We start from the raw sequence: 12,651 nt of genomic DNA on the forward strand, positions 1-12,651 counted from the left end.
ACCTGGATGTATCTGAGTAGTCAGTCGTATCCCGACCAGACGTATCAAGTTCTTATATATAAGTCTGTTGTGAGAAAATCCGGCCGGTAGAGATGGTTCCTTCTCTTCCTTCCCTGTTCCTTATGTTACCAGTCTGACTTCCCAACCTGAACATATCAACCGAGCAACCATTCCGAATTCCCGATCTGGGCCTCTCGACCGAGCAGCCATTTTGAATTCCTAACCTAGGCATCCCGACCGAGCAACCTATCTGAATTCCCGACATGGCCATCCAGACCGAGCAATCTGTCTGAATTCCCGACATGGGCCTCTCGATCGAGTAACCTATCTTAATTCCCGACCTAGGTCTCTCGACCGAGTAACCTATCTAAATTCCCGACCTGTGCCTCCTGATCGAGTGTTAACTGGGTAGCGACTTTTAACAATTACAGCCCCTCTGCGGAGTGATACGCCTCTTCGACTTCTGACTGTCATGTACCCTTGACTTTTGACTGTCACGCCCCCTTAATCATATCCTACCATTATACACCATATCAATATTCATTTTATATGTTCTTTAAAATTCGTTCTAAGATGGAAAATTTTTTCCTTACAGCTCTAAGTTAAAGATTAACTTGCGGGGATATGGGATTCAGAAATATCAACTCTGTTAGCACATTATCCTGCAAAAAAAAACCTACCTGTGTAATATATTAATGATTTACTTCCTAGTCTTCAATCTTCCTTTGGCTGCTATGTTTTTTCAGGAGGTCTATCTGGGAAGCCAATGTCGAAAGCCCACGCATGCATCAAACTAATGCACGTCTGATCAAGCAAATTAAAGCACGATTGCTTCGTCATCGGAGCAGACGATCGATCGATGCACATGGCTTTTGACTCAGTGCTGTCGTCTAAGCACGTCTGCGTCGTCGGTGCTGGGCCCACCGGCCTCGTCTCCGCCCGTGAGCTCCTCAGGGAAGGCCACTCCGTCGTCGTGCTAGAGCAGAACCACGACCTCGGCGGCCAGTGGCTCTACCAAGATGCCGCCTCCGCCACGGCCACAGTCCACAGCAGCGTCTACGCTTCCTTGCGCCTCAACGCCCCCAGAATTTACATGGAGTTCACCGACTTCATGTTCACTCCCGTCGAAGGAAGAGACACCAGGAACTTCCCCGGCCACCGCGAGCTCTTCCTCTACCTCAAAGACTTCGCCCGGTGTTTCGGGTTGAACGAACTCATCAGGTTCAACACAGAAGTAGTCCACGTCGGCACGGCGGCAGCAACTGGCAAATGGATTGTGAGATCAAGGGAGAGGAGAACTGATGACGGTGAGTTCATGGAAGAGATCTTTGATGCGGTTGTCATCGCCACCGGCCATTTCTCCCTACCCAGGCTCCCAAAAATCAAGGGTAAAGCATTCACTAAGCTCTTTACGTGATTTGGCCACTCTGTTACCTTCTCTTCTTCTGTGCTCCTCAGGAATGGAGGAGTGGAAGAGGAAGCAGCTTCACAGCCATGTCTACAGAGTCCCAGAGCCATTCCAAGATGAGGTGGTTCTTTGATCTATTGCAGCCACAAAGAAACAGTTAAAACAACAGAGGATTAAGTACAATCTCCTTTTTTTTGCAGGTGGTGGTGGTCGTTGGTGGTTCACTCAGTGGATCAGAGATTGCTCTGGAGCTTGTTCATGTAGCCAAAGAAGTCCATATAAGTACTAAACACACCGAAATCCCTCATAAATTTGTGAAGCCTGTGGCCAAGTATGCACATCTGCTCTGGCATCAACAGGTAATTGTAGGAGTTCAGGAGATATTGTTGTCTTCCATCGATATCATTAAGACACTGATAATTAGTTAAAGATTATCAGACTAAATTGAGTGAGGATAATCTATTACCTTTAACAGCAATGGTATGGATCATATCAGCTGTGATTTTGTTTCAGATTTTTGAATGACTGCACTACATATGTTGCAGATTGAGTTGCTTTGTGAAGATGGAACTGTTCTATTTGCTGGAGGAAATTCCTGAAATATACCAATTACGTAAAATGTGGAAAACAATGTGTTTATTTTGAAAGTAGTTACCTTGGTGTGTGTTTCGCATTTGCAATATGCGAAATTTAATAGGTTTCATATTCTGCAAATGCGAAACTAATGAAAATCACAGACATGCTACGATATTTGGTATTTATATCGTGGTAATTACAAAATGTCGTAGCAAATATCGATATTTGCTCTGTAGTTACCTGAACACAAGAATGCTACGATATTTGCTCTGTGGCGAGCTTTCCTATTAAAACTAAGAATTTTTTTGCTTCAAAAGCATTGATTTCGCATTCGTTAAATGCGAAAGCAATAGTTTCGCATTTGCTAAATGTGAAAGCAATAGTTTCGCATTTGCTAAATGCGAAACCAATGCTTTAAAAGACCAAAAAATTCTTAGTGTAGATGTTTTCGCATTTGCTGCTTTCTGCTCCAAAACTAAGGATTTCTTTTTTTTTTATTTGCTAAATGCGAAACCAATGTTGTTGCGATAAACAATAAAATTCTTACTGTAAATGCTTTCGCATTTGTTATTTTATGCTCCAAGAACTAAGGATTTTCTCTTTTTTTGTTTGCGAACTGCGAAACCAATGCTTTTGCAACAAACCAACTTGTTCACCCAAATTCTCAGAGAAAAATACGGGCTATAGCGACATCCGACTTATTCACTTATTTAGTTCAACAAGACAAATAAAATCATTGAATTTTTACCGTGTAACTTCGCAACCATTAGTCAACAATGCATAATAAATCGCTTACCTCAGTTGAACAATATAAGAAACAGAAATCAATACTATTATCCAACTGAAACATCTGACAATCAAGTAAAAGTACAAACCAAAAATACTAAAATCATACAAAAAAAAATAACTTTTTTCTTTTTAAATTTTGTATGGAAATAAAGTGGCCATCCAAAGGATTTCACAACATTTTCACATATCTAGGAGCTCATGCTTGAAGATGGATCCATCATCTCATCTGAATTGTTGCTCATGAACTATCGAGCTCCAACTCACTTGGCCCCTTCCAAAGGTGATGTTTTTAGTTGTTTCTATGCAGTTCATAAACTAACATCTAATTTCATATGATCCAGCTTTGGTGATGTAACGAACCCATTCAACTGTGTTATAACCACTTTTCTCTCATACCTGCCTAAACATAAATGCTAATAATTAGAAAAATAAATAATTCGAGTGTTACAAATTATGGGATTGAAATATTTCAAAGATGTACCTTCAGAAAGCGGACCCGCAGACCTGATGCAGTGAACATTGGTACCTAAGAATAAAGCATAAACACACATGAACACATGATATGATACGCATTTATATGAAACAAAAGACAAATGATAGTGTGAGAAGCTGGACAAAATAAATATATAGAGCCTCTCTATAGTCCTGTAGAGACTTCATCCATAGCCATTCATTTTAATGTTGGGAATTTCAACCTTCCATATATAATACCTTGATTTGATGGAATCCTATATTAAAAAGCAGATAGTACATTAAGCAAACAAATTCTATTTGGAGCTGGAATGAATTCTATCTATTTGGAGCAGATAGTACATTAAGCTCCTAGAATTCCTCAGCAACTTTCTTACAGAATCAGAACATTAACCACATAAGAACATTTGCACCTCAACAACTTCCAAGAATTCCTCAGCTTCATCAATATTTGAAACCAAATTTCTTACAGAGTAAAACAATCTGCAACTTGCACATAATATTTACAATCAGTAACTGCACATAATATCTACAATAACTGCACATAATATCTACAATCAGCAACTGCACATAATTCATATTCCATCACACCAAAAAGAAATCCATATCCGGCCATCAAAAAATCCATCAAACACACTACACATGAATTTATCCTTCTAACACATTAATGCAAAATCTGCACAGATAATCCGCTACACTAAGGAATGCTTCATGAAGCCAAAACATGATGCACACAGATTTAATATCCTGAGAAAATCTAAAGTTAGTCTTATACAACTTAAGAGATACACTACTACTAATTGAAACCATCCAACATAAGTTAGTCTTTTCTCATAATACACTATTGTCCAAATAAAATTTACATTTTGCTAAGTAATAATTAGTGCCCCATCCCTAGCCTCCCATGTGTACCGCAACCAATATGTTTTACTGTTCTTTTTTGTTTGCGTAGAGCTATGGGGAGATCACCATGATGTTCAACGGTAATGTCATTTTGCTCATCCAGCTCATTATCATTTACTTGCAATTGACTAGATCCACCATTGTGTGCATTATCATTGGTTATGCCAGAATCAAGTGTTTGATCAAAAAGGTGAATTGGAGTAATAGGCGATGGACAAACTGTGGGGGTCTGGGTTGGTAATGTAGTATCAGAGTGACTACCATGTTCCAAATTACTTGAAGAACCTCCAAGACCAATATTTGAAAAATGAGATTGAGTAGGTTGAGTTCGGCATCTCCTACCACCTTGTCTTCCCCGCTGAATATTTCTTGGTTCTTTATGAATCTGTTGTGTAAGTGAACTTTGGTGATCAACTTGTTCAAGTACATGCGAATGCCTAATATCCAAACGTTGCTGTCCTCTGGCTTGGTGCATGTAGTGGCTAGCTATGTCTCGAATTTGTGCAAAATATCCAGCATGCTTAGCATCACTGATCGCCATCAAGTCTAATGATGTGTAGAACACTCGGCACATGCCATCCATCTAAATATATACATAGATGAATTAGTTAGTATGAACATAATAAATGCAAATTAATAGGTACTACTAAAAATTTCATATTGGAAAAAAAAATACCAAATACTCAGTAGTCTCTCCATCACCCTGAAAGCCATTAGAAGAAAATCGTTGACTCGGATTTGTAATGTATATAACTGTCCGCTGCCAATACCAAGACATATATTCTACAGAGGCATGCATTGGATCATTCACTAACTCGCCATTTTCAACATGGTTAAGTGAATCACGCCAATGATCAATATATTGTTGATGTGTCTCTATCCAATTAGTGTTGGCTCTACCACTGCGTGTCATTTTATGCAATGCAACATGTTTATCTAACAGGCGAGGAATAGGGATCGGTTGATGCATACCAAATTGTCGTAAGACTCTGTTTGGTAAGTGAGCTTCAACAATCTCCCAACATATCAAATAGGTGATAGATCTCCAACATGCTCGACCTCTTGTACAATACGAAGGCAATAATTCAAGAACATGTTCTTCATACGGTAGCCAGATAAACTGAAAAGGATAAGAAACCCATCCAGAAATAGCAAGTTTAAGAATAAACTTAAATTGTTTACACTACCTGATTTAAACAATCTGTAATATAGCAAGTTTAAGAAATAAACTTTGACAAATGTTAATATTAAGAAGTTATTCCTTGGTAATAATATTATCATGTGAGGAATAATATTTTCTTAATATTATTACCAGGAGAGCCAGGTTCTTATGTTAATATTAAAGGAATAGCGTATAATGTGCTGTAAACATAATAACATAATAACCTGGTAATATTATTACCAATTATAGCATATAATATGCTAATAATATTGTTACCTGGTTATAACCAGGTGAGCAGGTGAGCGAGGTTTACAGCATATAAGCTATAACCTGGTAATAGGTCCAATAGCTTATTTCTTTAACCAATAGCTTCTTATCCTGCGTGTCATTTTATGTTTACAGCATATTATCTTCGATTCCTTGTAACTTTCGAATATAGCATATTATCGTTTAAGAATAAAAAACATATAGCATATTATCGTTCATTTATACCTGATTAGGTTGTAGACTGGCGAATGCATCTCGATAGGCAGGCAAAACATGCATCGGAACTCTAGTCACTCCAAACTCCACATTCCACCTTAAATATATATGGATGGAAGATTATTAAACTTAACACTGCATATATAAAAAAAATATAAATAAATAATTTAATCCATTGTATTGAAGTAAACGAACCTCGATCCATAAGGGCGAGTGAAATCGACTTCATCAGTGCGTCGGATGGGTTGAATGGTGGGTAACCGTTCCCAAGCCCACAACTAAAAGAAAATAATATATTTTAAAAGAATTACAATATAATACAAGATATCATTAAGCTATATTCAATTACCTGCAATAATACTAGCGGACCACATATCTCATTCGCCTTTGAATATGACGCTTTGCACAAACGTCTATATAAACAGGCCAAAATAGCACTCCCCCAACTCATAGAAGCACTAACAGACATATCAACCAAATTGATGAGGTGATGCATGTACACAGTACTACCAGATAAATCAGATAACAAATTACCACCCAACAAATACAAAATATAGACTCTCGCCCGTTGAATACATGATTCATCTGATGCATTCTCAGGTAGAGGCTTGCAGATGATATCATACTAACACCTTAGTAGTATTCGATTATTTGATATGGCACCATCCGGAGGAGTAAAACCCATCATAGTCTCACATATATCTATCCACTGCTCTAATGATTTGTTCATATCAGCAGCACACACAGGAGATCCTATAACTTGGAGGCCCCACAAAACCTCAACATCCTGTAGGGTAATTGTCGCCTCACCAATAGGGAAATGAAAAGTATGAGTTTCTGGACGCCATCGCTCCACTAGAGCAGTAATAAGACCATGATCGAGTTGGATATATCCACACCGAATGACACCCTCAAACCCAGCTTCTTGTATGTGATGCATTACACGCTGTGGTATATTATCAACATGTCTCCAAAAACTACTATCACATCTTCTTACTTTAAGTGGGTCATCCTTGATTTTCCCATAAAATAGATCCGAAGATCTATGCTCTTTGTGTAAGAATAGCAAGTCTGGTATCAATGGGCCTGGATTTAAATTATAAACTGGAGGTGATGTCATTTTAAACACCCTGCAAAATTTAAAAATTAATTAAATAGTATTTAATTTATTTACTGCAGCATAAAGAACTGACATTAAACAAACAATATTCGTAACAAAAAAAAAACAAATAAAGACAAAAGTACAAAGTCTTATATCACAGCAACACCAGAAAATAGAGTATAAATAAAGTTGTACAAGGTTTCAAATCCCAAATAACATAAATGTATTTGACTTACTGAGATACAATACAAAATATTAATTCCCATCACATGGTATTCACTTACTGAGATACATTATATTAAAAAAAACATCAACTATCGACTTCATTATCAACCCTGGGGTGTGTATTTTGACAATTTCTCCTGTTGTGGCCAGTTTGGTGGCATCTTCCACATCTACGGGGTTCATCAGGGTGCCTCAGATCCATCTCGTTTTGTATTCGACTTTCACGTCTCCGACCCCGTCCATGATTGATCAATCTTGAGTAATCTGCTTGAATCTCCCAACCTGGATTTGTCCAATAATCCTTATGATGAATAGGATAAAACTTGCCAGAATATTGTGCCATGTAAGTCTTTGTGGTGTGAACTTCATCCACAAGGTCAATAGCATTATCCCCTCTATGTCGGCAAACAGCAATTGCATGTGAACATGGAAATCTATGCATCTGCCACTTTCCACATGTGCAATCTTTTTCATAGTAAAGAACCGTGTGTACATGACCACCTTTACCATTCAATTGTCTTCTTGTACAATCTTGTACACTCCATCTGTATAGTTAAACTCATCAATGTGATGTCCTTGTGCATGTCTTTCAGCCTCCATGAATTTGCTCCAATGATGTGGCAGGAGGGCTGTTTTACAATGATGGGCTACCTGTTTATACCTTTGAAAAAGTTGAACAGTTCTATGAAATGACAGATCAATACATGCCTTAATTGGCAACAATCTAGCCCCTCGCAAAACATTGTTCAAACTCTCAGAAGTGTTTGTTGTAAGACATCCCCATCGATGGTTACCATCGTAAGCAAGACTCCACCGCCTTATGCCAATATCTCTCAAATACTGCCATGCCGTTGGATCAAGTGCCCTAATCTGTCTCCTAAATCTGTTGAATTTCCGTCTTTGAGTAGTACTGCCAATAGCCCAACAATAATGTTTCAAAGTGACATTCTTAAACTTTGTCATGAAATTACTTCGAACATGTCGAAGACAAAATCTATGATATGCAATTGGTTCCTTCCATTCCTCTAAATTTGACATAGCATGAATAATTCCATGGTGTCTATCAGAAATAACACATAATTGTCTATCTTGTGCCACATAATACCTGAATTGTTCAAAAAACCAACACCAACTAGCTATAGTCTCCTCATCTACTATAGCATAAGCAACAGGTAATATGCGATTGTTTGCATCCTTAGAAACAGCTATAAGCATCTTTCCCTTATAAGCCCCTCGTAAATGTGTACCATCAACACTGATAACCGGCCTACACATGTGGAATGCATCAATTGCTGGTCCAAATGCCCAAAATATATATTTGAAGACTTTCACATTTTCAGTGCTACTTGGGTGGTGATGCCGTTAACAATAGTATTGGGATTAGAATGCTCTAAGGTTGCAATATACGAAGGTAGCCCAGCAAAATTACTTTCCCAATTTCCATAAACAATCTCTATGGCTTTTCTCCTCCCATGCCATGCCTTCTTGTATGAAATATCAACATGCAATGATTGTTTAATATCAGCTTGGACATTTTTTACAGGATATCCAGGGTTCACCTCAATTTGATGAATAATGTGAGACGCAATGATAGCTGAAGTTAAATTTCTATTATTATTGCCACTGATGGAGCCAAGACAATTGTGCATATTTACCCATCGAGTGATTTGCCACATCTTATGCGTCTTCTTATGAACTGCACGAATACACCAAAGACACGGTGACCTATAATTCTCAGGCCCAGTGTTAGAATCTATGTCTGACGGCGCCACTTTGCATTTTGCAACCCATGTGTTGATTCTGCTTTCAACTACCTTAAACTCCCGATTTTGACTGATAGACCATAATGTCACGGCTTTCCGCAGTTGAGACTTGCTGTCAAATAGCATTCCTAGCCGAATTTGATTTTTTGATTCACTCCAAATATCAATATGAACTGCATCTTCTCGATCTACATTGTCATCATCATTTTCCTCCCCTATATCATTCATGAAGTGCATCACCCTTTCATTATATGGTGGAATCTCACCACAATTAAGATGAGTATCACAATCACCATCATCAGGAGAGTCATCATCCATAGGAATGCTCAAAATGTCCCCACTATCTTCAGAAGATTGAGAATATTCACTACTTCGTGCCTCATCATCCAACTGCACCTCCGGTGGCAATGGAAAAGGAATCATGGTATCATACATTGGAGATTCTACATGAGGAAGCTCAACAAAATCTTGAGATGGTAACGGAGGACCCATATTGATGTTTTCACCTACAGTCATCTGAATTGTAGGTTTAGATATCAAACTTGGTACATAATTCAGTTCAACAAATCCATTAGAAGATCCAACATGAGACATTGATCCCATAAAGTTATTAAGAAGTGCAAACATGCTCGTGTGTTCGGTTGGCAATAATTCTTCCTGTTGGATCGAACTTTGCGGAATTTCTTCCATCTCAACATAGATGTCAGCCCAAAAATCTGTAACTGTCTGGGCCAAATAGAATAAAATTTGTAATGACTTATCATTTGTAATAAGGGTGGATCTGGATTTCCCATTTTGTTCATAATCCAAGATAATATTCAGCTTAAAATGTTTTCTATCCACACCAACTTGTTGACAAATCTCATCTACCAGCTCGTCGTAACTCAATTTATGTTCAATCACTATGGTAGCGTTAGAGATAGACTGTCCATGCTTAATTGAATCATTCTCATATTCAATCTTAGCTCCCCAAAACAAGCTCACAGGAATTGGACGTTCTAAAACCATACTAATAAGCCAAACAACCCTAATTAAATGGTATATGCAATACATCAGTACATTACCATATGAACTATTTTTAAAAAAAAAGGAAGATTTTTTAGACCATAAAACTCACTGTTGTTAAGTTGAAGAACAGTTCGATGCCGACGAATTCGACGAGAATCGGGTCTTTATATTCACAGTTGGGCCTTGCCTTCTAATACTTCGCAACAAGTTAGACTTGCCTTCTAATCCTTCGCAATGAGGTGCTCCGGCATGGCCTGATCAAACAGCTCCAGGGGCGGGCAGCCACGAGATCGCGAGTAGAAGAAGAAGAAGAATAAGGCGGCGATGATTTAAGGTTTAGGTGTTCGGCGTGGCAAGATCGGACAACTAATGGAGCGGGCGGACACTATGAAAAGAAGAAGGACGAGGAGGAGTCGGCGATTTAGGGTTTAGCGTGGCTTGATGTGGGGTGGACGGGCTGTGAGGAAAAAAAAGAGGAAAGGTGTCGGCAGAAACATTTTAGGGAAAGGCTTACAACTTTCGCATTTAAGAAATGTGAAACAGCGAAAGTGGCAAAATGTTAAATAAAACTTTTTTTTACGGAACGCCTATAGTTTCGCATTCCAAGAATGTGAAACTTTATTAAATTTCGCATTTTACAAATGCGAAAGACATACAAGCGCAGCTTCTCCAAAAAGAAACATACTGTTATCCATATTTAAAAAAAAAGGTATATTTTAAGAATTTTTCCTATTTGCTGATGGTTCAAGTGTAGTTGCTGATACTATTCTCTACTGTACTGGGTAAATTAAGATCAACACTTGGTGTGGAATTTCGATCGGAATTATTGCAGAACTTCTCTTTTGATTGTAGGTATTCATATTCATTCCCATTCCTGGACACCAAAGGAGTCATCCATGTGGATGAGAACAGAATTGGACCTTTGTATGAACACACATTTCCTCCCTCTCTCGCTCCATCCCTTTCTTTCGTTGGGATTCCAAACAAGGTGACGTTTTTGCTCCAAAGTTCATCCATCAAAAGATCATTTTGTGTCTTGAAGTTGATGTTCTTTGATACTGTATCTGTGCCATTTACAGATGTTATATTAACTAATTAATGCTGCAGTTTATCATCTTTCGATTTTTTGAGTCACAAGGGAGATGGATAGCTCAGGTGCTCTCTGGGAAGAGGAAGCTGCCTTCGGCAGATGAGATGATGAAGGCAATCGAAGAAGTCGAACGCCATCAAGAGCTTGAGGAACCAAAAAATTTCATACAAGTAATTGCTGAATTATTGGAGGTAATGGCTTCCTTACAAGTTTCAAACAACTCATAGGTGAAACTAAAAACAAGATAGGGATCAAAAGTTTCAAGAACTAGCAAAAGAAAAGTTTTGAAAAAGGGAAATTTGCAAATGATAAGCATTGAATTTGAATATTGCTAATGTTGTTCTTGTGTTCTCAATCGCTGTACAACTTTCTTGATTTTCTTTTCTTTTCTTGTGATAGTACTATGATAGGTATGGAGATCAATGTGATTTTCCACACTTGGAAGATTGGAGAAAAGAGATCAGTCTGAAGTTCTTCGAAAATAGCATAAACAATATTGAAACATTCAGGGATGAATAGTAATGATGCTAATTCAACAGCGGTATGATCTAAGTTTATTTTCATATGGTTCTTATGAAACAAGTTTCAGAATTTGAATACGAAATTTGTAATATTTATGGAGCATTATAGCGATTGAATTGTCTTGCATAGTTGCATAAGCTCAGTGGAGGGATACCATAAATAGTTAGGTCAAACACTAATCACTATCTAATTCCTGAGAATATCAAGATGCTCAATTAGCAGTTTCATTAAGTTTTACTATGAGATACACGTAAATTTATATTAGAATTTCTTCGTTGAGAATCTTGAGATAGTTCGTTATCTCAACTATTATATTAGAGGTCGAATCTCGGCAAAACTGAGAAAAATATCTTTCTCCGCCAATTCTAATTTCTCAATTTATCTTCTCACAAATAACAGTGGGATTGACCGTGTGAGGTCATTGAGATGGCAAATTCCATCTTTTTTTTATAATAATTTAACAAATCTATCTAGATGATCAAATCTGTAACTAATACATGCAACATTGGCTTGACTTATTAGAAGGGACCATTGTGATCTATTTTTATTGTTGTGAACTCAGACCTTTGTTGATTTACTTAGTCTTCCTTTGATTGCTATGTTTTTTCAGGAGATATCTGGGAAGCCAATCCTAATTGTGAGTGGCCATCGCTACAAAATCCACATCGAAGACACTCGATTCATCGAGTCAAATGTGGCTGCTATAATATTTCCCTTTGAAGAAGATTGTATGTGATACCGATAAGTGAATCGAGTCAAATGTGGCCGCTATAATATTCCGTTTGAAGAATGTATGTGATACCGATAAATGAATGCTAGAATAAATATCTCTCATAATTTATTTTTTCCGGGTCTCTCATGATTTATTATCTTCCAGAGAATATAGGGCCAACTTCAAAGAACTGCTAAGGTGACGATTTCACTTTTTACTCTAATAACCTTGTCTCCAAAGTGAAGCATACCTAGACCTTTTTAGAAGATATCATATTCAAGATTCTCGTGTCCCTGTATCCTCTTGTCGATCAAACGGATTAAATCATATTTCAAAGATGTAGTATATATTATGAAGATGTCATGATCGCTTATTCGATAAAAAAAATATTAGAATACGAAAATTTTGAGACAGAAAATTTGATTTCCTTGTAGAAA

The 12,651-nt window shown here is 37.6% G+C and overlaps 1 protein-coding gene and 1 long non-coding RNA gene across 2 annotated transcripts; one reads left to right on the forward strand and one right to left on the reverse strand.

The window, feature by feature from the left end:
- Positions 1-850: 850 nt before the first annotated feature.
- On the forward strand, positions 851-12,241 carry LOC122047908 (flavin-containing monooxygenase FMO GS-OX-like 9). Its single transcript, XM_042609439.1, has 9 exons — positions 851-1,388; positions 1,459-1,529; positions 1,609-1,767; positions 1,954-1,987; positions 10,624-10,672; positions 10,743-10,878; positions 10,998-11,171; positions 11,380-11,521; positions 12,113-12,241. Exons 1-8 carry the CDS (start codon positions 860-862, stop codon positions 11,497-11,499), a joined length of 1,272 nt encoding a protein of 423 aa, XP_042465373.1. The 5' UTR covers positions 851-859; the 3' UTR covers positions 11,500-11,521; positions 12,113-12,241.
- LOC122047913 lies at positions 5,807-6,248 on the reverse strand. Its single transcript, XR_006130681.1, has 3 exons — positions 6,142-6,248; positions 5,988-6,070; positions 5,807-5,889 (listed from the first exon to the last, which is right to left on the reverse strand). It is a non-coding gene; the product is annotated as an uncharacterized LOC122047913 (long non-coding RNA).
- Positions 12,242-12,651: the final 410 nt, after the last annotated feature.

Source organism: Zingiber officinale, chromosome 2B, assembly GCF_018446385.1.
Source record: "Zingiber officinale cultivar Zhangliang chromosome 2B, Zo_v1.1, whole genome shotgun sequence".
Lineage (NCBI taxonomy): Eukaryota > Viridiplantae > Streptophyta > Magnoliopsida > Zingiberales > Zingiberaceae > Zingiber > Zingiber officinale.

Coding starts and splice junctions, on each gene's coding strand:
- LOC122047908 (XM_042609439.1), top strand. CDS start 860: ATGCACATGGCTTTTGACTCAGTGCTGTCGTCTAAGCACGTCTGCGTC. Junction 1,389..1,458: donor CAGGCTCCCAAAAATCAAGG/GTAAAGCATTCA, acceptor TGTGCTCCTCAG/GAATGGAGGAGTGGAAGAGG. Junction 1,530..1,608: donor CAGAGCCATTCCAAGATGAG/GTGGTTCTTTGA, acceptor TTTTTTTTGCAG/GTGGTGGTGGTCGTTGGTGG.